This window comes from Eutrigla gurnardus (assembly GCF_963514095.1).
Source record: "Eutrigla gurnardus genome assembly, chromosome: 17".
Taxonomy (NCBI): domain Eukaryota; kingdom Metazoa; phylum Chordata; class Actinopteri; order Perciformes; family Triglidae; genus Eutrigla; species Eutrigla gurnardus.
In genome coordinates, this window is record NC_139928.1 from 11120322 (window position 1) to 11145946 (window position 25625).

At 42.1% G+C, this 25625-nt stretch overlaps 4 protein-coding genes across 5 annotated transcripts in view; 1 reads left to right on the top strand and 3 right to left on the bottom strand.

The window, feature by feature from the left end:
* rapgef5a (Rap guanine nucleotide exchange factor (GEF) 5a) overlaps positions 1-4832 on the bottom strand; it is a 37151-nt gene extending 32319 nt beyond the window's left edge. Inside the window, exon 1 of the mRNA XM_084031403.1 lies at positions 4598-4832. Within this exon, the coding sequence (XP_083887529.1) occupies positions 4598-4741 (144 nt within the window). The 5' untranslated portion in view covers positions 4742-4832. The remainder of the gene's footprint in view (positions 1-4597) is intronic.
* A 10167-nt stretch (positions 4833-14999) lies between these two features.
* Positions 15000-16860, top strand: il6 (interleukin 6 (interferon, beta 2)). Its single transcript, XM_084031987.1, has 5 exons — positions 15000-15112; positions 15201-15373; positions 15470-15568; positions 15653-15796; positions 16273-16860. The coding sequence occupies exons 1-5, from the start codon at positions 15097-15099 to the stop codon at positions 16459-16461; spliced, it is 621 nt and encodes a 206-aa protein (XP_083888113.1). The 5' UTR covers positions 15000-15096; the 3' UTR covers positions 16462-16860.
* A 233-nt stretch (positions 16861-17093) lies between these two features.
* tomm7 (translocase of outer mitochondrial membrane 7 homolog (yeast)) lies at positions 17094-19468 on the bottom strand. The gene is made up of 3 exons (XM_084033096.1): positions 19317-19468; positions 18103-18151; positions 17094-17488 (listed from the first exon to the last, which is right to left on the bottom strand). Exons 1-3 carry the CDS (start codon positions 19417-19419, stop codon positions 17473-17475), a joined length of 168 nt encoding a protein of 55 aa, XP_083889222.1. The 5' UTR covers positions 19420-19468; the 3' UTR covers positions 17094-17472.
* Positions 19469-20004: 536 nt separating this feature from the next.
* The window catches only part of hycc1 (hyccin PI4KA lipid kinase complex subunit 1), a 17848-nt gene continuing 12227 nt past the window's right edge, over positions 20005-25625 (bottom strand). Inside the window, exons 10-12 of one of the 2 annotated variants that reach the window (XM_084031409.1) lie at positions 24965-25127; positions 23643-23986; positions 21969-22207 (exon numbers count right to left, since the gene is read on the bottom strand). In XM_084031409.1, the coding sequence (XP_083887535.1) occupies positions 23688-23986; positions 24965-25127 (462 nt within the window). In that variant the 3' untranslated portion in view covers positions 21969-22207; positions 23643-23687. Of the gene's footprint in view, positions 22208-23642; positions 23987-24964; positions 25128-25625 lie in introns of both variants that reach the window. The other variant, XM_084031408.1, reaches the window with a different exon arrangement.

The following is a 25625-nucleotide window of genomic DNA, read 5'->3' on the forward strand; positions in this document are numbered from 1 at the left end:
TCTCACATGATACGAGCAAGATGGAGCGGGAGAGAGATGAGGCAGGAGAATCATTTTAATTGTAATCGTGGAGGAGAGAAAAGAGGAGTGAGGCAAAGACGGAGATGAAGAGGAATGTAACTCCATAGCTTTGAGTTTCAAGAAAATGTAATTTGTGATTAGATAGATGTAGAGAAGTGTGTGTGATCCTCATTAAAGTGATGATACTGTCTGGGATGTCTCATGCCCACGCACACAAGCACCCACACCTTATCCAATAGCAAGAGACTGTATCCGGCTCACCAACAGTCCTCTTCATCAAAAGGAATACGCATATTTGCTTTAATGCAGAAAGTAAGAGGAGAAGATCGATATCTCATGTGCGCATGAAATACAGCAAGCAGCCAGTTAGCTTAGCTTAGCATAAAGACTGGGAACGGGGGAAACAGCTAGCCTGGCCATGTCCAAGTCAAAGGTAATCTTGGCATCTTGGGTTTCAGGATATTGTATTGGGATTTTTTTTTTTACTATTTTGGACTATTTAATAGACAAAACAATTCATTACATAATCTAGAAATAATAGGGATACAACAATCTGACTTCTATGATGATGAAACCTGGGCTTTTGGGTAATAAACACAGATTTAAATATACTGAAGCGTTTTTTTTGCCAATCCAATCCAATCCAGCTATTTGAGCAAGAATCGGACTGAAATCCGACGTCAGTATCGGTGGATCTCTAGAAAATAAAAAACCATCAGCTGCAGCCCGTTAACATTTAATATGAGATATCACAGAGAAAGCTGGCAGAAAGTAGAAAAGCACAGTTTTCTCCCTATACACAATGAAACGCAAGGCTCCAGTTTCAGATTTATCCACACTGGAGAACATTTTCAAAAGAGTTTGTTGACTGTGGAAAACGCCGGCTCGGGGTGGGCGTCCTCAGAGATATCAGTAAAGATGAGAGAGCTTTTTTTCGGCATGTGTGTGTGTGTGTGTGTGTGACGACACGCAGTGTTTGGACTGGGGGTTAAGTAGAGCACACCAGCCAGCCAAGCACACAGACTACATAAATTGTTTCTGACTCTTGCTATCTCTGTCTGCCCGTTCTTTCTCTCTTTTGTCTTGGTCGCTCTATCTCATCTCTCCATCTCTTTGTCTCCCGGTCTGGTGAACACGCATCTCTCGAGAGGTCTTTGTTTCTCCGCTATCATCGTTTCTCACCGACGCGCTCGAGACGCACCGTCGCTAGAGGAGTTTCATTCATGCCGTATTGCACGACGGGAGGAATGTCTGCTGGCCATGTTCCTGCCGGCGTCTTTGTCTGCGCCTTAGTTTTCTCACAAACAAGCACACTCCTCCGTCACAGGGTACGCGGCTGCCGTCGGTACACCAGAGGCCGAAAGAGCAAGGAGGGCTATAAAGAGAGAGCACATGCTGACATGCTTATCTGTGTGATGACTTCAAAAGTGTGTTGAGAGAGAGCAGCGGAGGGAGGTCATTATCTGCAAGAAATGGATTACTCTCAGATTAGACTGCTGAGCACAGAGAAGAGAGATGCCACACACACACACACACACACACACACACACACACACACACACACACACACACACACACACACACACACACACACACACACACACACACACACACACACACACACACACACACACACACACACACACACTCTTCACACCCACACTAAGCTCCTGTCGACTTCTCAAAAGATTTGTCATACAAGAAAGTCAAAATGGAGACATCAAAGCACCTACAGCTCAATGAACACACACACACACACACACACACACACACACACACACACACACACACACACACACACACACACACACACACACACACACACACACACACACACACACACACACACACACACACACACACACACACACACACACACACACACACACACACAAAAACCATAAAGCTGTAAAGAAACCCACCCGCCAGCCCAGGCCTATCTGCCAGCACACATGACCTTTGGCTTCAATGATCTCTATACTTATGGATCTTATCAAACAGGCTAATTTCAGGAGTTATCACTCAACAGAGAATACATCAGTGTACTTCTCTCTACTGTGAATATTTGCAAATTAGAAAGCTGAATATCTCACGGTTTGGACCATTATTGGACAAGCTATTTTAGGGCCAAATGTATTAATTTCAAAGATCAAACAATCATTTCATTAACCGAGAAAGTAATCTCCAGATTAACAGCCAACAATCGCATCCCGTAACAAGAACATATTGGACCTAACGTGACATGTTTTGTTAACCAACCAAGTGGAAGGCCAATTACATGAGTAAATATAGATTCAAGTGGAAATCAAACCAATTTATCCTACTTGTGAATTGATTTTGTAACTTATATCATATCCCTCAAAAGTTAGAAAAACGTATTTTCTAATGCATATGCTTTCATCTCAGTAAAGTGTATTCCTAGTTCCCAAGTTGTCAATAAAGTTTGGAAGACTTCTCACTATGCTATTCCTTTCCGTCAAATGCAGTGGTTCCAATGATAGTGTGCATAAGTTTATACTTAAACGGGTGTGAATGTATGTCAAATCTGACACCCGACAGAGCTGTGGTCATCTCTCTGGGAGGAGGAAAGAGTTTCCCCCACCTGCTGTACAGGGCAGCGTGGGAAGTGTGCTCAAAATTGAAAAGTCAGTCTCTAAGAAAATGTCTCTGCTGCTGTCACATGATCGCCAATAAAAGGTTAATTACCGGAGCAAGTCACAACAGAGGAATAATGTAAAACTGGATTCTCAAAAGGTGAGGCTACTACACAATATACTGCACCTCATAAGTTGACGGCAAACATCAAAAAAGCACATGAGGTAATGTTAAAACCTGCTGAGGTTGGATGTTTTGCACTTTAACAGGGCCACGAATATTAGAACAAAAACAAAAACAATGTGTGCGGGTGTCCACCTCTAGAAAAGATGCTGTGATTTGAGATGATTTGAGATTTTCTTTTTCCCCTCAATTCTAAGTATTGTAGTGCAGTGTGGAAACAATCCGTGGTCGGTCCACTCTCACATCTTTTTTGGAGAATTCAACATGCGTGTAAAAACAAGAGTGAGTCTGTTTGAGTGTGCCAGGCGAAGCATAGCCAACTGCCAGGGAGAAAACCAGCCTGCACAAAACAGCCATACCTTTACACTACTTACCCACGCCTCATCACACTCAGCCACATACGCACACTAAGACAGACGAAGGAAAACTCTACATTTTCTCTCTACATCTACCCAGTATTCCCTTCTTTCTGCTATTTTTAGTGTGACCCAGCTCCTGACTTGATTGGCTCGGCATCATCGTTTTGACACATAACACTCAATAAAGTCATCCAAAATGTCCAGAAGAAAAATCCCAAATGCATTTATCTGGCCTCTTATTTGGACTTTTGCATTTTCTGTTCTGCAGTTCGTTCTAGGTTAACCTAAGCTTGATGCGTTACCACACTAGGGAGAATTTCATCTTATTAAATCAGACAGATAAGTCCTCAAACATCAATTTAAATAACAAGATGTAACGTGACATAAACTGTTCATCTCCTCAGCCCAAAGTGGCTTGATGGGACAAATATTGCATATTTTTAGCCTATTTGGCACCAACGGGACTGGACGTCTTGGCACTCCATCCCCGATTCCCACAGAGGCAATCAGGGACACATTTTCTCCTGGCTGCCACCGATGATGATGATGATGATGAGGATGAGCAGAGCTGACACCGTGAGCCGATATTTGGCTCGTCAGGTGTGTCCGTTCCACACCGGGGCACACCGGGTCACACACACATTTACCACTTACTAACCCAATCATCACAAAACAGAAGCAGAGATGAATCCACGAGATTAATTTTTGATGGCTGATCTACAAATGTGCCCCCGTTTGGAATGGGAGATTCGTTTATTTACTACAGAAAAGAGCTGGAATTATTTGTGTAACTGATTAGCCAACAAACAGAAAATGAATGCGGAACATTTTTTCTCACGGATTTGCTGCCTCTCTCTATTTTGTATCAAACTGAATATCTAAGATGTGGGTGGCTGTTTAGAAATAATAAACAAGACATTCATTTTGAAGGTGGGCTATCATGATCTTGAGGCATTTTCACCGTTTATAAACAAAACAATACCTGAATAAAAAAACAAGATAGATTAATCATTAATGAAATTAACCGTTGGTTGTGAAGCTGCAGACATATTTTTGTAAATAACGTAGGTGTGTGTGTGTGTGGGGGGGTGTAGTGTTGCCTTGACTACTGGAGTGTGAAGGTATGGTATCCAACAGCAATTCTAGTTATTATGGATGCATGCCCACACACACACACACACACACACACACACACACACACACACACACAGCCTCTGCGACAGTGATGGTTGTAACAGAATGAAAACACCTGAGTCGTGACGAGGTTACAAAACAGCCCCGCGGCACGGAGCGGTGTCGGGGAAAACTCACGGTTGAAAATGGTTGAAAATGATTAAAAACAAAAAAAAATAAAAACCGTCAGCCGTTGCCAACGTTCAAGTACACATAAAACACGGAAGGACGAAACAGTCCGCCAACGGTCGGTTTGAAATACTCACGCTCTTCTTCCGCAGGTGCAGCCCGTGCTTGAGTAGCCCCGGCAGATCCCGGATTTTGTGTTTGAGCTGAGCCTGGTCCCGTGCGCTCCGGTTCCACCGCAAGCCCGCGAGCAAGCCGTCCTCTGCGGGCTCCGAGTCCTCCATGGCTCCCTTCCGTTCTCCCGTCCGTCCTCGAGCCCCCGGGTGTCTACTGTATCCTCACAAGGCGCACCGCCGCCCGCGCCCGTTCGCCATATCCCGCCTCGCGCTCACACTCTGCGACCTGCATCTGCAGCCTGTCCGCGCGCTGCGTTAACGACCGAGTGTATTCCGCAGCACGCGACGCTGCTGCTCCACCCAATGGCTCGCGCGTCCTAGCCGTCAGTAGGCTACTACCAGGTTCATGTGTGGAGGAGGAGGAGGAGGAGGAGGAGAAGGAGGAGGGGGGGGGGGGGGGGGTCACAGGTGCATAGGGACATTGCATCACTTCCACCTTTCAGAGTGAGGTGTGTTTCAAATCATACAACGTTAACTGCTGTAGCCTCGTGGCGCAGATGACATTTATTATTATTTTTATTATATGTCGCCGCCTACGATGTAACCCGAATAGTCTCGGGAGGGGCGCGGGGGGTGAATGTACTCGGTAGGGCTACGTCACCACATTACCTGGCTCAAATTTCAAAAAGTAAACAAAGAGCAGCCACAGTGTTTGTGTGTGCGCTCGCGCGCGCGCGCGCGTGTGTGTGCTATATTTTTTTCTCCTGACAGTGAGAATTCTGTGGAGTCTTGAGCTTTTTTATTCTCTAAGGGAAAAAGCAGGTGAGCTTTGTGTTGTGCTGAAGATGAAACACAATGTCTCTCACGTGGTCCCCCGCTCGTACATTTCCATAATGCTGTTTGTCATCATCAGACAAAACTCCCCTTCCTTTGTTGGAATGTTTGCATAACAAGGAGGTTTAAACTAACACCCTATGTGTTAACTACATCATGTCTGTAAAAATTGGCTGTTATAGCCTGTAGAATGAATCCAATATGGTTGTTTAGTGTATAAGATATCAACAAGCAAACAAATGTGGCCTCATTTTGATTCCAACATTAAAACTTCTCTTACATTATGATAAGAAGCTCTTTTTTTCCTGGAACATGCAAATCAAAACCATGCGTTTTGCAGCAAAGGAGTCATGGGACAAGAAGAATTTCACTGTATGTCCTGAAAAAAGACCTCATGCCTCTTTGGAAGTTGGAGAACGTGCATTCAATTCGATTACAGACTGCAAATGAAGATGATCCGAAAACAAATTAATTTGGATTGGGTGGATCCAAGCGGTCCCGATACTCCAGAAGACATAAATCTGAGCAGAGGTCAGCTTCTGTGCGGCGGAGTCGGTTGTATAACTCAGATGTCGAGTCTGCTTCCCTGATAAGATTCGTAATCTGGGATAATTGGCCCCTTTCAGGGACTCCGATTATACCAACACCACAGCTGTCAAATGGAATGAGCAAGCATACACACGGTTTAGCATCTGAATATCGCACTCACACACGGAGAGAAAGCTCTTCATTTTGGTTTAGATCAAAGGCTGTAACACATCACCCATTAACATGGCAAATGCAAGTTTGGTGCTGAGTTCCAGACTCAAATGAGGGAAGGGATCAGTGATGCGCTCCGAAATATTTAACAAAGACACACAACTAGGACTTTTCCCCCCTTCTGTCCCCGTTGCTCTCTGGTTTCCAGTGTCCCCTTGATAATACTGAGATTACGCTAACAACATCTGAAGTCCATACAGTATGCATGTAAAGATGCAACACGTTTGTGATTCCCCGTGATCAGCTTGTTTTAGTGCATAGCTGCTGTCACTGATATATTATTATCTGTCAGATTCAGATGGCTGCACATGTGACACAATGTTTAACCAAGACTAACAGTACGCTCTTTACATTTTCAATGAAATTAAAAGTTTTGAATCAAGTTTTAGTTGTGCAGTTGTTTCACTCTCGATTGGTTGCTGGAAAACAATGATCAAAAGTAAAGTTTCAACACTGATGGAAACTGTTTGAATGGAAATACCTGCTGCTAAAATAGAGACACAGGCACGTCAAGTGTTTGTCTTGTTTGACAGGTGGAGCTGATCATGGCAAAGGTGAGGACCTAGGCAGCAAAGGAAACCTATGGGCTCGGTTTTAAAGCTAGAGTGAAGATATTGGTATATGAAATGACCTGGAGTGGGTGTGGATGAGGGCCCCAATTTGAAAAATGGTGTCCTTCTGTTTATAATTCCCAATGAGTGGCCTCGTCGTATGCCATGAGTTCCTTTCAGATCATCGTTCAGACAGCTGCCTGAGATTTGGTAGACGTCGCTGAAGAAGAAGCCGAGAAGCTGGAGGAGGAGATATTTCTGATGAGGGGAAATTCTGCCAGAGATGCCATTGAAGATTTTTGCACGCACTAAAATAAACAAAGCCATTTTTATATAATTCCTGGAATTGGCATCAGACAGTGCACACGTGCCACATTGGTCAAGGCTGAGAAGAAGTACGATATTTAGTCTTCTTTCTCCGAAGTAACTTCAACACTACTACAATACTTCTACTAAATCCGAAGAAAGCAGCAGAATTTTTATTTAGACTGGATTCAGAGGGGAGGAAATAAGGAAAACACTCATTGTTTGCTGAATTGCTGAAGAAGCAAAAAGAAGAGGAGGGGTCTTTGGGCTTTTCTCGCACCGACTCTGGAGGATGATGGAATATGCTGCTCCGGCTTCCCTGGGGAACGCCGAGACCAGCCGCCGATACACACACATGCACGCACAGTCACATGTGCACACACAGCAAAATCAAATAAACCTGATAGTACAGCGTTTGAATGAACGAGGCCTATAATTAGGTACACGCAGTATAGTTCGCCAGGGTTACGGGATGATGCACGGCGAGAAGAATGGATTATAGTGGTGAGGGGAAGTGGAGTTAAAAGAGGAGATGGGGAAAGAAAACGCGAGAGGAATGAGGGGGCTGAAGCAGGGAGAGAGAGAGAGACAGAGAGAGAGAGAGAGAGAGAGAGAGAGAGAGAGAGAGAGAGAGAGAGAGAGAGAGAGAGAGAGAGAGAGAGAGAGATAGTAAACCAATCACCGTAGGCCTAGAGAAAGCCTTTCATCCCCAAACTCACCACACGCACAAATATACATACTTTCTCCTGCCTCTCTCCTGCATACAAATGCAGTATCCTCACACACATGGTCAGACATCTCTCTTTATCACTCACCCACACACATAGTCAGAGCTCTCTTCAAACAAATGCACCCTTGATTAAATATTGAAGAGCGCCTGTGGCACACTGAGCAGAGATACAATTCCTCTCCTTTTTTTCTGTCCATTGTAAGAAGAAGACGGTGGAAATGCAAAAGCAAGGGGGGAGGGAGGAGACAAGAACATGGTGGTCTGAGAAATAAGGCACAACGGGGGAGAAACAAGCTGGGCACCGAGGGAAAGACGAGAAGATGGAGCAGTATGTGGAGGAAAAGTTAGGAGAGGACTGCCGTACTGAAAAGGACATAAAACCCTAACACAATATGACAGATATGGTTATGTATTAGAACAGAATCAAGACTCAGACCGCGAAAAGGGCTGCAGTGGTCCGTGCACTTCTCGGTCACTGCACTGCCCTTCAGTGCATGACAGACGTCACGGAAATGCTTTATTTTTAAGCCATTCTAGTTTGTCAGTGCAACATTTTGGTCCAAATTGAAATATATCAACCAACAGTGGATGAATTGCAATTAAATTTCAATTTGTAATGGTCCCCAGAGGATGAATCCTAATGACTTTGGTGATCCCCTGATTTTCATCTGGCGTCAACATCTGGTCAAGATTTCAATTTGTCAAACACTTTGGTTTATGACTACGACAACGACATTCCCATCCGCCTCAGCTGTACTTTGTGCTGAATGTTATTATACTAACACACTAAACTAAAATGAACAAGAACATATCAAGTAATATAGTAATATGATTGTCCCCTGCAGGGGGCAACGTATGACACGAGACTCAAAAATGTTTGCTGCCAGAATTATTAGAAACTTTTAATGGACTTGTGGGTGATACTGATCCATTCCTGCTGGGACAATTAAAAAGCCATTAGATGATAAAGACTTCACATACCCCACAGTCATTCATGTATCCATGTACAGTTACATGGAGATTATGAGACTAAGACAATGGGCCCCTGGGCACAAATACTTCATACTGGTTTTGAGTCTCTTCTTGCTTGGTATGTATTTGAGTGACATTTTGTCGGTGAAGGGGCCCCTGACACTCTGGCCCCGGGCCTGTACCAGTATGTTCAGTAATATGACCAGGGTCAAACTCAAGTCCAAACACACGTCCGTGTCCATAGAGGCCCTCAAGCAATTGCTGTTTAATGTGAGGGTCATATATTACAGCTGTAGTGCGTGGGTAAGCACTGAACGGTCGTCTTCATGTCCATGCATCAGGATTTCAGCCTCTTAGGACTGACGATTCCTCTCATCATAGATGCTGCTTGAGTGCCATCTAGCAGTGGCAAAGGTGAACTGCAGACTGAACAGAAGTTCAATGTCAGACTTTATTCCAACCTCTTCAGCCATCACATCATCAAGTGGAAACCTCACATACAGTATAGTGATTTCATAGGAATGGGGGCACACGCATTGAACAATTCAGGGTATTTATAATAAGACCTGAAAGTATAGAGCTTAGAGAGAAGCCATGTACTCTTTTATCTGAAAAGGTATCTAGCAAGAACTCAAAACAAGTACTGTACTGGTCCTGTGGGGGGAAAAAACTTTAGGGTTGAATCCTCCAGCTCCACATTCAACCTATGTGCAACTGTAAGTTACCATATTTTTCAAATAATTGCGCCTGATCTGATCTTATTTTTTTGTCATCGATCCATTTTTTGTGCTTTATTAAAAGAGTGCAGAAGTGGAATTTCTGGTTGATAACACAGCATACTTTTTGTATCACAATCATACTAATTAGGCAAGTTTATTATCAAAAGGAACAAAAACACAAATTATTATTCATTAAAAATTAGGACTTATAAAGGTCAATGTTTTTTTCTAAATGTACTTTTGTATTTGGCCATTGGAGGCACTGTTGCAAATCAATGAGCAGAACCGCTTTGTGGTAAAATTGAAATTTCAGCATTTTTGCTCGTTCAAGATGCCACAGTTACATTCACATTCACCTTTATGATGCTGGTCAGATCATTTTTGCACAATGTTCATATTACAGCACACACAGGAAAGTGAGCCAGATTTCTAACGAAAGATCAAAAAGAGGAACCGAAGTAAGACACTGGATTTTTCTTCTTCTGGGTGTAATTAAGAGCATATAGGATATACGCTATATAGGCAATATTATCTCTAATATAACTGCTGTGAGCAAATAAAGTAAACAAGTGAAGATATGCGGTGAGTTAATATACAGCACATGCAGACACAAACCATGAATACATCCCTTTCTTACTCATCTGAATTATATAGAAGCATGAGAGGAACTCTAACAAAGACTGTAGAGACAGACTGAAGGAGTGACAGCTGAGGATGGACTGATACAAATGAATAATGCTTTGTAAGGATGTAACCAGCATTAATTCTCTCTGAACTTCAACAAAGTTATAGTAGTTTGCATACAGAGCCATAGGTTCCACGGAGGATGCTGATTCTGATGAAAAAAAAAAAACCTTTCACAGAGCCAGTAAAGCACAACGATCACACATGGTGCAATATGGAATGGTGCTTCCATTCATCAAGGTTAGCGACGAATGTGAAGGAAGTAGTGAAAACATAACTAAAAGTCAGTGGAGGAGGTGACTTTCCTTTGAAGGGAGAAGGAAATGAGGTGTGTGGAGCTGCTTAGTGCGATTAAGTATTTGCTACACACCTCTTCCTCTTCTTTCTTGCCAGTGATAACAATAAAAAAAATACCTTGTTTTTTGCTCAAATGTCAGTCCCAATAGGGAAAGGACTGTGCCAGCATGCATCTGCCTGCCACAGCAGTCTGTGTGCGTGGCCTTTGACCCAGGGATCCATACTTTTTCCACTGAAGAAATTAAAAAATGGGAACTGAGTAAGCTAGTTGACACTTTCACTGCTTACTGAAGAATGTATCATACTGTAGCTGTTCAGTTCATCTTTCTTTAATTCTTGTGATTCACACTGTAAAGCTCCTGTATTTCACAAAACATGTTGCCATACCAAGTTGCTTTATGAGCGTACATTTTTAGAAATAAAGAAATGTAATGTAAGGGTGTGTTAAGTTCATGTTAAATAGAAGAGACAGGTTTGTGTGTAGTTGATAAAGTTTGCATAATTTGAACTTTTATGATAGACCAAAAAATACATTTGTCCACAAACCAAAAAATAAAATCAAAAATCAGAAGTGAGAGTCAGCTATTTCTCAGAGCTTACCATACTTCCATGAACTCATCCATGAATGCAACGGAGTTGCACAGAGTACAACTTTAATCAAAACGTAAGTGAAAGTGTGTCTTGAGCTCTTCGGTGAGGAGGAGAATGTCCACACTTCCCAATAACTTAAAATATACTACAACCACCGAGCTATTCTAAAGCCTCAAATTGTCCACAGAAAGTACAAAAACACTCGCAACACGAACTCTTACCACATCTTCCACAGAGCAGATTGAACATAAACCAGCATGTAGATTTTAATCCAATTTAGGAATTGTATTCCCCATGAGTAATCTTAATAGACAGAGGGGAAGTTACCTATCAAAAATAGTAGTTGGGTAAAATCACAACAAATGTAATATTCTGATTAAAGAAAGCATCTCACAAAACCAGTGGAGTAAAGCACTAATGATCACACATACTGACAATACAATACAGTACAATACTGAATGGAAGCAAGGTAGTTAACAAGTACTCTGTATCTGAAAGGAGAATGTGAAGAAAGTAATGAAAACATAGCTAAAAGTCAGTGGAGGAGGTGACTTTCCTTTGAATGGAGAAGGATATGAGACGTGTGAGATTAAGTCTCTTGCTCGTAATAACAGGATGCAACGCAACTCCTGGTGTTCAAACAGTGTTCATTTCCCGCCTTGACTACTGAAACACTCTCCTGGCTGGACTATCGTATCCGTGTATCCAGAACGCTGCAGCACGCCTTGTCTTCAATCTACCCAGATTCTCCCATGTGACCCCCCTCCTCCGTGACCTTCAAGGCCATCAATGGAACGGCACCCATCAAACACTGGTCAAACCACACGCCCCGAAGCGAGCACTTCGCTCCTCTACTTCAGCTGGCCGGCTGGTACCACCATCGCTGAAATCAAACAAATGTCGCTCAGCAAAGTCCAGACTCTTCTCTGTTCTGGCGCCTCAGTGGTGGAACGAACTCCCGACTAATGTCAGGACAGCAGAGTCATTTGCCATCTTCTGAAAAAGGCTCAAGACTCACCTGTTCAGACTTCACCTCAACTCTGCAGAGGTCATGACCCACTAACACCCCTCCAAAAAAAAAAACTTACCGATGGCACTTTGATCATAGCACTGTTGTTCTTAAGGTATGTTTGCTGAACAGCTACTACTTTACTCAGACTGTTCTATTTTCAGCTCTTACTTTATCGGTAATGATATGTTGTGGTTTCTTTGTTTCTTTCTTTTGAGAAATGTACTTATTGTAAGTCGCTTTGGACAAAAGTGTCTGCTAAATGACCTAAATGTAAATGTAAATAACAAGAAAACAATTTGTTAGTAATTGTCATATAGGCAAAGCACTTAACTCATATCCAGGTTAGGGTAATATGTTGGTAGAATATCCTGAGTGTTGATTTTTATTATTATCATTATTATTATTACATGTTATTTTAATGAAACAAGAAGTTAATAAAAATGCATGAAGTGTACATGCACCAATTACAGGAACCTAAACCATTGTGAGCCATTCCTAGTCTGAGTCACTCTGCCTGAGAATGAAAATAAATGAGCATTTGAGTATTGACGTCTATTATCACAGCTCCCTGCATTCCAGGAAAGGGAGGGAGACAAGGAAAACTGCTTACTTCATATACAGGAAGAAGTCAGTGCATGGTGGAAAAGGGTACAGTGATAGCCCACGTTATGAAAACCACTTCAAAATGATATCTGGCATGACCTGCGTGTGTGTGTGTGTGTGTGTGTGTGTGTGTGTGTGTGTGTGAGGAGTACCAAATAGCTGCTTTTCTTCGCCAAGATTCAGTCGAAACTGAGAAACCGTTTCTGCATGTTGGACTAATGTTTCCATTCTGCACGAGGTTAAATAATATGAAGAAGATGAGATGCTGATGAAGAGATGGCTGGCTGGCTCATGCATCTAACAGACAGTGAGAAGAAGCATTTATATGGGGAGAACGTCAATGGGCTTGGAATTGAACCTTGTGGTGTCCCAACATTTACTTTGTGAAAGAAGTGTCATTATCTGTTTGAGGACATTCATTGACAGTCAACTCAGACATTAGAAAGCAGATGTCCAACAACCTATTGAAGTGTTTTGGACTAAAAAATGTGCCTGGTTTTGTTACTTTTCTGGATTAAGGCTGCATTATGACCACTATTTGAAAAGCTGTGATTAGCTGTGAAAATTCTTTGTATTTCAGAGCTCACAGCATGTTGAACAAACCATATTGAATACCTAAAATTGAGAGGGTATTGCAAGCGACTAAGAATGTATAACAATAATACAATTTGTTATTTTTCAAGAGATAAGTGGGGTAGGGTGCCTCAAGCAAGAATGGATTTTTCCTGAGCTGCATGTGATTCAGTTACATTCCCTTGTCTGCTTTAACTCATCACTTTATACCTTTACAGTACATGTAAAGTATATGTATAACAATGAACATGACTCCAGACGTTAATTGATCTTAATCGTTCCTCTTAACTTGGTAACTTTGCTGCCAACATAACAAAGAATGTTTTCACGAAAATGTATTCGTTGACTTTCACTGATATAGAGAGGGAAATGCTAGCTGTAGCTAGCATCTGGGAAGATGTATCTTCTGTAACTGAGAGTATCGACAGATGTAAAAATTGGAATTGCAGAAATGTAAATAATAAGTAACTTTAAAATTTTAACTTGTATAATAAATGTTACATTTGACCTCAAATTCTATTTAGTATTTAAGTCCCATTATGTTAGTCGATTTGTGATGTGAATGGTCAAAGTTGGAGTATGTGAAGCTGATACATTCTGACTTTTAGCTTTAAAAACTCTGGATATACTGTACATCCCAGTTCAACGGGGTCATGCCCTTTGTAACAGCCCTGGCCGGATAAACATGCAGCACATTTTTAAACTCAACATCCCCAGTTGAAACACAAACTTTCTATTAAAAATGATGGAATCTTTAAACCCCGAGATTACGCATAAGTGATGTCACTTGTAATTTTTTCAGACTTGACAAAGCCCCTCCAGAGCCACGGAAGACATTACACAATTTATGGGCTAAAAGTGGATTGACCTCGATATGTCAAATGTGTAATTTCCCTGGAATAGAGTAAAAAAATAAAATAAAAGGGCAAATATGCACAGTGTAGTGTTTAACTAATTAAATTCCAGGCACTAATGGAGCCTTGAGTTAAAATTTATTTTTATTTAAGATAATTACCTTGAAATTAGGAGTTTTTTTTTAACATGCCATTTTTTAGTCACTGATTTAAAGCAGGCATTAACTTCCATATTTATATACTATTTATATACTATAATTCTGACAATAGCATTAAATCTTTGTTGTTATATTCAAATCAACATGATTCTAAAATTAACAAATAAAATTATCAAACTCACACATGGAAAAGTCTTGTTTCATAACTAATATTGAAAGGAACATGAAGAAAAAAGAAAACTATTTCATGAGCAAAAACATTTTCATTCATTTATAAGTGTATAAATCCATCATTGTGGACATATTTCATATTGCCAGAATCATAATACCATATGAGGGGAAACACTTTTTACATTACACAAGTGTAGCAAATATTGGGGGAGGAAGTGTTTGAGTATGCAGCTATAACCATCATGTGGGAATGAAAAAATAACACCGAAGGTTTTGAATTCTCGTCAAGGGCTGTTTATGGTCTTGAGTGGATTTCCCCTTTAAACTATTTGTCTGAAAAATATGAAAATTTGACTGATGACTTGATGTTGACTGTGTGTTTATTTGAACTATTTGAATTGATTACTCCTGATTAACAGCCCAGATCTGTTAAACCTTTGATTTTAACTAGCTAGAAAAGTAATTTTCCCTACGAACATTCGTCATCTACATCCAAAAAATCACCATCCAACCACCGGCGGATGCACGACCGGATGCTTGACGCATAAAAGTCCGTGCCTGTTGCAGCGAGTATTGGGAAATCCCTCCTGTCTGAAGAATATAAAATGACAGCCCATCGCAAAACAACGAAAAGGCAAGTGCTTCTTTCTCCGGCAGCTCCTCAGCATCATCAGTGGAAACTCGACAAGTGCTTCCCAGCAGCTCCAACATGCCCTCCCGACTCAGTGAGTGCTCTGCAACCTGCCCTGTGGTGCGCCACGTGTGCGTGCGCGTTTCTTCCTCTTTTCATTCATCCGCGTTTCCTCTCTGCAGTGATGCTGGCCGCTCTGCTGCTGGCCGCTTCCGCAGCTCCGGTCGAAGACGGGCTCGCCGACATCCCGGCGGGGGAGCCTTCAGGTGAGGAGGTGGTGTGGCCCTCAGACCTGCTGAGCGACTCCCCGGTCTGGCACTCGGTCCTCGGCGCAACCAAACGTCACCAGAAGGAGGTAACGCGCTTTATCTTTCCAACAGCTTCACTCCACTGTGGCATATTTCTGATCACGTGCAAATACTTTCTTGTTATCATCTCCCCCCTCCATCAGTTTGAAGATGAATTCCAAAATGAGGTGAATTATCATTTTCTGGACAACTACAGAATTTCATCTCTTCCAGCAAAGTGCCCTCACTCCAACTTCAGCAAGGTAGCGTTCGTCTCCTGCCATGCCATCCTCACCGATCAAAGGCTAGTTGAGCACCAACAGTGTGGTTTTCTTTCCTCTCTCCAGGAGGCTTGTCTCCACAGGTTGGCCCAAGGCCTCCTGGTGTACTCCTTTCTTCTCAGGCAGTTGGAGAAGGAGTTCCCCAGCAGCTCCATCTGCTCAGAGGCCAGATACTACAGCGGCCTCCTCATCAACCTAACCAAAGAAAAGGTGGGTGTGAGATGCATCCTCCTCTTTCTGGCTAAACAGGGACATTTCCAATTTTTAGCTGTGTTAATGCAGAGTGGTGGAAGAACGGAATTGTATTTTATCTGTCTCACTTCATCTTTGAGCTAAGAAACAACAATGAACTCAAACTTTTGTGTGTAATCTGCAAAGTTACTATAGCAGAAACGTAGCCAACAAAGTTGAGTGGAAGTAACACAAAATGGAAATATTGAAAACTTGAGCTCAGAAATCGAGTAAATGCACTAAATTACATCCCACCACTGGTCATAGCTAATTTATTAAAAAGGCATCTGCCCTGCTTTTAATTTCACTTGCATACATGTTTAATAATTATTGTTTTGATTGATTTACATGTTTTATTGTAAATTACTAATCAGATTGCATTGGTTTATTATTATTATTATTATTATTATAATACAGCTTCATCATGTTAGGTCATCATCATTTCTGACCCACAGATGAGGCACCCCGAAAAGGTCCTGTCACTGACCAGCAGCCAGGAGGCTCAGCTGCTGCAAGACCTCGACCACCCCGACAATGCTTTCCAGAGAAAGATGACGGCACACAGCATCCTGCGCCAACTCCACAACTTCCTCCTCGATTGCAAAAGAGCAATTGCTAAAAGGGAAAAGGCCAGGGGAAGTTAGACGAACAGGAGCACATCACCCATCGGCTTCTTTAACCAAAATTTAGGAGAGGACTTTAAAATCAGTTGAAGGAATACCTCAGGGAAATTAGGTGTTTTTGTTTTTATGGAGCAAATGATGGCAGTGCACTAACTGTACTTAGATAGTCAGTCTATGATTGTGTAGATCTTACAGGCCTCAGGGTTTGCACTATTTTGCAACTTATTTAACCTATTTATACTTAAATATTTATTAGGAGTTCTTGCACTAAAAATGCAATTTGCACTCTTTACATTGACTTGATTTCAGTGAAGATATTTATAAGTATTATATTAAGCAGCATCGTTAGAACTGTTATTTATTTACAGCTACTGTTAAACGAGTGACTGGAAGGAACATTTTGTAAACATGCAGAAATAAAAAAAAAAGATCTGTTTAGATAAGAATCAAGTTTCTTCTTTTACACAACACGGGGTTGCAACACATTTTAAAACCATTCCCCACCCAAAAAACATGAACGGCATTTACCATTTTTAGTGCTGCAGGTTTGAACACACAACAATCTATCATATTGTTTTTCTACGTGACTTATTTTTAAGTTTTGGGTGCTTTTAGGTTAAGCATCAACATGGCTAATGAAGACAAGAGTGACATATTTTTCATAGATTTATTCTCAGAAATCTTAAATTACAAATAAAAAGAAAAAAACATGGAATGAATGGTATATCCAGGCATTGCTGTCACACATTCCCAACAAAATACCGACAGATAATCCAGTCAACATTACATCATTTCAAGAATGAAGTTTCCAGCTTGTTCATCCAAATATCTTTCATCCATGTGGCTCTCCACACATCAGCTGCATGGCGGTAAACAGGATGGTCGCACAGAACATTTAAGCATTACCTCCAAGACACTGGATGGTATGATTTGTGGAGAGTGAAGTGAAAAATAAAGTCTATTTCCTGGATTTCCAATGACGGGGTCACATGGTCTTGATGAGGGGAGGGACCTGCTGCGTGGAGACGTTCTTTAGCCCCATAGCAAACTAGAGAACAGAGAAATACATGATTCAACATTTTCTACAAGTTACAAACATCACAGTTCACTTGCAGAGCCCAAGTACTGATCATCATCATCCATTTAATTTAGTTACTAAAACATATTAAATTCACTACATTGAGATGACTCAAAATACATAAAGGATGAGTTTATTTTCATTCATATTGAAAAAACATTAGTGCTACAACATTTTTCCAAAAGGCAACATGTCAAAATGGGCCATAAAACTGAAGATCATCTCTTGTGCTGTAAAATTGAAAACACCAAAATACATAGAAAAAATGTGCATTGTGTTTCACCGTGGTTATATTTAGACATTCAAACACCAAAACATTTGTCATCCCGGTGATCATCACATCTGGGCGTTGCCATTGAATGTGTGTTAGTTAGGTGCAGCAACACTGTCGACACTGTCCTTCTCTAATTTCACTTTGCTGCCAGTTATTAAAACAACTTGTAAGAACAACTTTTCCACCACTAAAGGAAATGCCTCTCTGCATAGCAAAGCAATGAAAAGTTGTTTTTTAGCATCACATTTCACACCATTTTTTTTTTAATGATTTGACAGGAAGCACAAATCTCACACCAATCTGTCCATACCTTAAGACCGTGGGTTCAGGCATCCCTGGGTCTGCTCCTCGTTTGAAACCTGTCAATGGAAAACCATAAAGAAAAAATTATAATGACATTTTTGTAGTAAGCAGCACATCTGACTCACAGCCTCCCACACACAAAAAGGAAAACGTACTCATTTCCCTAATATTTTTTTCTAGTTTCATTCATAGACTCAACTATGATGCAACTGATTCTTGAGAAAAAGACTAGAGATTTCTACAGCCTCACCCAAATCCAGGGCTACAACGGATGTATGTTGGGAGATGTTTTGATCGTTTAATCTATAAACTGTCAGGAAAGAAAAGGAGGATTCCCATTGCCCAGAGCAGAAGCTGACATGTTGAGTTAAAAAACTCAAAAAGGGTTCATATCCTCACATCAGGAAAGCTAGGTAGGCATCATAATTGTACCAATCAGCCATCTTTAAACACTGATTAACAACCATTTAATTGATTGTGTAGCGTTCGTGGGTACACAAGAGCAAGAAATGACATGCCAATTGAAGGAAATTCTACCTTGAGAAGTAAATGGGTTGCAACAGAAATGCATGTTAAAAAAAATCTTAAGAAAGGGAGGAAAACTCGAGGGGGGAGAGAGTGTGACGTCAGCATTGGTGTTTCCAATAAAGTCACTCACAGAGGGCAACTCCACCAGCTGTGAGGTCATATGTGAGGTCAACTTCCGCAAATCTGCTCCAAAAACCCCCAAACCAGGTATTTTGGTGCCCCAGACATCTGGCACTTTAATAACACTATAATTGTATGTACACAGGCACGCCACCATTAAAACATCTCTCTCCCTCACTGGTATCACTTCTGGAAGTTAAGTATCCAATTACAAAAGGTGATTCCGCACTCACCCACATAATCATGACTTTCACGTCCACACAAACATTATGCAGCACCATGCACTGGTGAACATAAGAACGCTAGAGAACCAATTCATGGATCACTTATACAGCTAAATTGGGACTAAGCACCTTGTTGTCTTTTTCATTTATAAGTTGCTTCTTTAAGTCGTGCCAATTACCAGTTATGTTAGGTTAACATTATATTATATTATTATATTATATTCTACCACAGAAATAAGCTAACTCCTGGGACAACTCCAGTGCGCTCGCGCTAAGCTAAGTGGCTAACGTTAGCGAGGCACATCTCCTCAGCCCCCCGTACTCCACCGCCTCTCGTTCGGATACTGACCGAGGTACAACACGGTCGGGATGAAACCCCATCGGATGACAAACTGGCCGCATTGGAACAGCTGCTGCAGCCGCTGTTTTGTCTCTTTGCTCAGTTTAGCCATGTGTATATCCAGGACAGCGAGGACGCAACAGCCACCAAGGACAAGGAAGCGGAAGTGACGCAAAGTTGTTCACTGACATCGTTTCATGATAGGCCTCCCCCTCCTGGACAGATGTGAAACTGCGCCTGTGCTACAACTGACATAATGTATCCATAATTTTGTCCGATGTATTTACAAATGTCCTTAAAAATGTGAAACCGCTATTTATTTTTATGAAAACACCAAGTGCATTAAAACCTATAAAAATATGCAAAGTTCACTTCATGCATACAGTTAGTAGAGTCAAAAATGTAAACATCAGCATGAGGTTTACTTATTTTAAGTGCAAATTAATTACTGATTGGGCGTTTTCACTGTCTTTACAGTGGAAATTTCCCCCAAACGACGGCAGATTTTCACATACAAACTAAGCCTCAAACCATTTTAACTACAAAACACCTTTCTCAGGTACATAAATAATAAATATACTTTCGCAGCCCATATAAAAATGCTAAGTACTGGTATTCTATGGCTTAATGTGGAATCCCAATGTATTGTTGTAATGTTTAAAGAGGCTTTCCAGCACAATATAATTGAGCACAGCAGTGAAATATAGAAACACTTTATTCCCAGACATTGTAGCAGTAAGTTATCTTCAGACATAGAAAGGCCAATATAAACCAACTTCAGTACAACAGTATGATGTACAACAATTCACCCATTCACATTCCATAAACCTGCATACAGAAACATGATGATTGTTCTTGTCCCACCAAGCTATGGACACTTGACAGCGCTAGTACACAGACAACAGAACACACTTTTGCTTGAGGGTGGGGCAGCTTGATTTCAGACATCAAATGTAGCGGATGGGTGGAGTTCAAATCCTTTTTTTTTTTGGGGTACAAGATAATATCACCACTCTTGTGATGATGATGATGATGATGTGAACAACGAGGAGGGACACAGGAAACACTTCACCAAAGTATTACAAACCACTGGAGTGGTGAGTGGATCACAAAAGAGGAAATATGCCTTGTTGCCCCCCACACACACCTTCCCACTGCAGAGCACAAAGGAATGGGTTCAGATACATTTTGGTGGAGTTTTAACATCTTTAGTCAGGTATATCAGATTGTTTTGTACTTTGTGCAAGTAGGTGGACTTCATGTCAGTGTGGTAGAAATCCATACAGAGCAACAAAGCACATCTCCCTCACAGGAAAATACCACAGTTGAGTCAAATGTCTCTTGTTCCATCATAAGAAAATACCAAAGTTGAAAACAACTCATTTGCTCTTTCAAGTGCAAAATTCAATACTTAACAAAGCTTTCACACACAGTGTCCCCAAAATCATCTTCGTCATTTGTCAGAAGTTTATTTTTGCCATTGAATTAACAATTCAGGAAGGTGCTAGAGGAGCGAGAGGGAAGGACACAAATATTGCTTCTCCATCACAATGACAATACTGTGCGATTGTAAACAAAGAGTTCTTATACTGATTATTTAGTGGTCTTTTCTGAAGTGTTGGGGAAGAATGCAGATTTTACTCTAAAAGAAAAAGAAAAAAGGGGGGGATGGGGGCAGCTGTAATTGTTTACAGAAGAGGAAGTGAGAATGAAAGGAAAACTTAAATCACCCAAAAGATGGAAACACTGAATAGCAGATATCTGTATTGCTATGTAGAGGGAAATATTTTATTTAAAAAGTGGCAGAAAAATTAGTTTCACCTCGCAAAATCACACCTTGTTCATCATATTAATCAGCAGCCTTTATTCTTTAAACAACGTACGTACAAGTACACACACACACACTCGTACACACACACGCATACTCAATATTGCCCTCTGACAAACTTGGGAAAGGTCAGGATGGATGTATGGAAAAGTCATGCAGGGCAACAAATGCCTATTAAAATACTTTCCAAATAATTTTCCACAGTTTTTTTTAGTAATAACTTTTAAGTGCAGCCATTTATGGACAGGCTGCTTTTCCAACAGAACGCAGTTTTTTTCCTGGCACGACTTCACGGTAAGAGATCACTACTAAAAATCAGTTAAGCTTGGAGTGACATCCCGCCTCCATCAGGTCCAGGGGGGACTGCTGGGGGGGAAGAGGACCAGGGCTGCATAACCGCACAGACAATCAGACGTTAAAATGGAGCGACGCAGGAACCAGCAAGCGTTTATTCATGTTTGTGGTCCGCTGCAGTTGGCATGGCTTGGAGTTCCAGGTCACAGGTACAGGGTCACATGATCAGAGGCGAGGGTTCAGGTCGTCAGGAATCACAAAAGGGTTCAAAGGTCAGAGCCAAGGTGCACGCTAATGCTGGGGGAGCGCTGCGTGTGGTTTGGCGCCGGACTCAAGTACCCCAGCCCATCATCCTGCAGGCTGCATGAATAGCGGCCGACTTCAGAGGCGGTGTGGTTGCCGGAGTGGGGGGCATTGCTGGTGGCCACCTGCTCGAAGGAACGGGAGAAGACGGCGCTGGCGGTGCGCGTCAGGCTGGTGAGAGCTCCTGCCTTGGGCACTGATTGGCTTGAAGTGAGCGTCAATCGCTTGAAAGACAGCTCTGCATTCTCGCTGGCGGCCCGGCCTGTTGTTAGAGGGCCCGTCTCCTTGTCCTTGCTGGTGCGCCCACCGAGCCGATACTTCTTCATGGCCTTGGCCCCCAGGTTCAATGTGGTAACACTGTTGCTAATAGTGATGGTGGGTGGGGTCATGTCCGGCCCCGTCCCGACTGGCCAGACACCTTCATCCACCTCCGAAATATCCATCAGCTCATCCGGGGAACCCAGATCCACTGCGTCTGCGAGAGAGACAGTCAGAGGGGGGCAAACAAGCACTGAAATGAAAATCAGGAACACGCAGAGGAAAACATCATCATCTGTCATCCAGCCCATCTGATCCCATCAATTATTAAATTTACTTGGTTTAAAAACAATATATAATGTATTACATGTTTTACACATAGGGCAAAATATGTAGGGCTACATGACAGAGGAGGTCTATCACTGTCCAACAGGGGGCGCCTTCACACTGTCACCTCCGCTAACAGGGACATCTTGCCATCTGATTTGGGACAAGTTCAGTGTTCCAGCCCAGCATACAGGTTAGTTTAACCAGCAACACTGTGAGACAACAGCGAGTGGCTTATTAACAGAGGAGTGCATGTTTTGTCCCAAAGGCAGGAGAGGACAGAGTTTAAGAGCATAAGCCTAGGAAAGACCACGGAGGGAGAGTAGAGGAAGGATACAGAAAGGCACAAATACGTGAACCCTGAATGAAAGATATAAAAAGACGAACACCCGTCCTTTCTTCAAGGCAGACCGGTGAGTGGTCATCCAAGCACAAATAGACAATTTTGATCTGATGCCAACACTTTCACAGAACACCTGAATACAGCTGGTAATCAGGAGGATAAGCAGGTCCTGTTAAAATCATCCATGGTCAGATTTAGCTATTTTCCAAAACAGGCCAGGAGTCATAAAATATAATTAAACATTTTGTGCAGCTTTTGCTTCAAATAACCCAAGACCTGCATATCTTTCCTCAGCTCCTAACTACTTGTCAGAAGGAAGTAATCTGTGTCCAGGTGCAACCCAGGAGTTGTGTGTTGAGGCGTACCAAGTTCTGCTATATAAGGAGACCTAAAATCTTACAGATCTCTCCAGTAAGCCTCCAGTTATTAGACCCTAATCAACATTCTAAGCGTACAATCTCCTGATACTGGCACAGCTAACAGATAATATTTGGGCTTTATGATTCAAGGTCATGAGGCCATTTGTTATCAGTGACCGTTTAGTTTTACCAAATGAGATACAGCAAAAGATTTTGCACTTTTATATCTACAGTAATAAAACTTCTTTTACAACTGCCATTTAAGTTATGTTTAACTGTTGTTCTGCTTTCAATAGGATCCACATCATTTTGCTCAACATAAAAACATTGCATCATCTTGTGCATTGGGGCCAAGTACATTCCATTATTATGCATTTTGTTAGGTTGTCAATCAGTTATTCAGTTAGATCTGAAGTAAGTAATTTTATTTAAGGAATCTCAGCAGGAGCTCTTCATTAGGAAGCTTAAGCCATAAAGGAGAGAGTAAATGAATCAGTGACGTTGGATAGACAGATGAGAGGAATAGTGTAATTAGGCAAAAGGGAGGATGGCGGTGCCCAGCGCAGAGGTAAAGGGGGAAGTCATCATGCAGCTTTTCAGCCCACGCCCCCACACACGGTTACCTAGGTTACCCCAGGAGTGGGGCAGGGGGAAGGAGGGACAGGACCTTAGTACTGGCTCCTCCCTGTGGAGGCCGACCCAGAACCCTCATTCTCCACCATTCGCCTCACAGACTTCTGCCTCCTGACCTCCTGACCCCGCGTGCCGGAGTCATGACCACGGAGATCCAGGCTGACCTCGGAGGCGGCGCCCAACGGGTCGCAGTCGGGCTGGGCACGGCCGTCAGGGCGCGGCCGAAGGGAGTCTCCATTGGGCATTCGCTCACCGCTCACACCTGTCACACTGATCTCAGGGATGGCCACGCCCCCCACTGCAGCCTCACTGTCTACACTCACCTCCTGGGACTCTGGTGGTGGGGGAGCATGACAGGGTAGCAGGAGAGTACGTAACAACACACACACACACACACACGTACACACAGAGAGATGGACACATAGACACGCATCATGCACACATACATGAAAAACAAAAAGACGGCCGTGTGCACAGGCACACACGACCACAGCAACACAAGACAAACAGAGGTAATCAATGTAATGGCAGAAAAATAAAAAGACAAAAATCATAGTGGTCAGAACACAACACGTGGTCAAAGTACGTTCAATATGGAGATGAGAGAGTATTTGAATTAATTAATTTAATAAAGTCCTCACCCCTACACATTCATTAATATTTAACAGTTTTTTTCCTCCATCATCTGCTCATAACAAAATCTTGTTGTGGGGTGTGAGGCTCAAGATGAAACCTACGCATTAAACTCGCTGAAGGCTATAATTTTCCTGACCTATCTGTACTCCAGGGAAAAAACAGCTTTGTAATTCCAAACTAAAGTCTCATTTATTTTATGACCATCTAAATACTATTAAGTTTATTTGGCCCAGAGCAGAGGCCACACAAAACACTAGATATTCAATACAGCAGTGTACACACTGAAACTCATCTGTGTTATACTATAAATACACTAGCTGCTCTCTGGTTTCCTGTGTTCTCCTATCTGTCAAATTCAGCTCATAGGATAAATCCTAACAGATTAGACAGAGGGTCATGGTTTTGAATGGGGAGATTCTAAAAATAAGGTAGACAGCACTAGCTATATTAGCAAGCTGAGGAAGGGTCTGATGAGGACAACGACATTATGTACACAGTGACAGTAGAACATAAAATGATGGGGTGAGTGAACAATGAAGTGATCTAAACATCTCGCTCTCCTTTGAATGTTTACCCCGTAAAAATGCGATTACAAAATGTTGACAGAAAATGTTAAAAAGTGCAAATGAGAGCTCTTCTCTCTAAATACACCTCCATTTCTTTTTTTAAGTCTCACCGTGTCTCTTCCAGCGGTGTCCCCGGATAGAGAGGGAGGTGACAGCATTTCGGGAGATCCTGGAGGAGGTGGGTGTGATCTCCACCTGGATACTCCGTGCACCCTCCTTGTTGTTGGTCTTCAGTGCAGCGCCATGCATCGATGATTTAATGGCGTTACCAACCTGACGGAACGTAGAAGCACACACACCAACATAATTGCATCCGAACATAGAGTTTCCCAGAAGGATTGCCCACTGGCCCTCGGCAGTGAGGACCTGAACTGGCTCATTGACAGGTGAGCTAATGGACCGAAATGTTTTATTTAATGTTACCCGGTGGTATCCTGTCCATTTGTCTCTCCAGTCTAGTACAGGTCCACGTGGTTGTGGTTGAGCTACTTGTGATCACAACAATTACTGCTGATTTAGAGTTTCCCCAAGTACAGAAAACAATGAACTGATGCTGTGCAATTTTATGTGGTTCCTCATTTCTAAACACAATGACAATCGCTGCAAACAAAGCCAATACACATGCATAGGTTCCCCTTTAAATGGCACTAATATGTCTCATGGCCAGATTGTATCTGAATGCAATTAAAAACACATTCAATTTGAAAGCACGATGTATCTGCATCATGTCCACACTAAGATCCAGTTATAATTTCTTCTTGTGTCGCATTA

Excerpts from the sequence above, each read along its gene's own strand:
- il6 (XM_084031987.1), top strand. Across the intron at positions 15,374-15,469 it reads CCAAACGTCACCAGAAGGAG|TTTGAAGATGAATTCCAAAA; the intron begins GTAACGCGCTTT and ends CCCCTCCATCAG. Across the intron at positions 15,797-16,272 it reads TCAACCTAACCAAAGAAAAG|ATGAGGCACCCCGAAAAGGT; the intron begins GTGGGTGTGAGA and ends TCTGACCCACAG.
- tomm7 (XM_084033096.1), bottom strand. The coding sequence starts at position 19,419 with ATGGCTAAACTGAGCAAAGAGACAAAACAGCGGCTGCAGCAGCTGTTC. Across the intron at positions 18,152-19,316 it reads CCCGACCGTGTTGTACCTCG|GTTTCAAACGAGGAGCAGAC; the intron begins GTCAGTATCCGA and ends TTCCATTGACAG.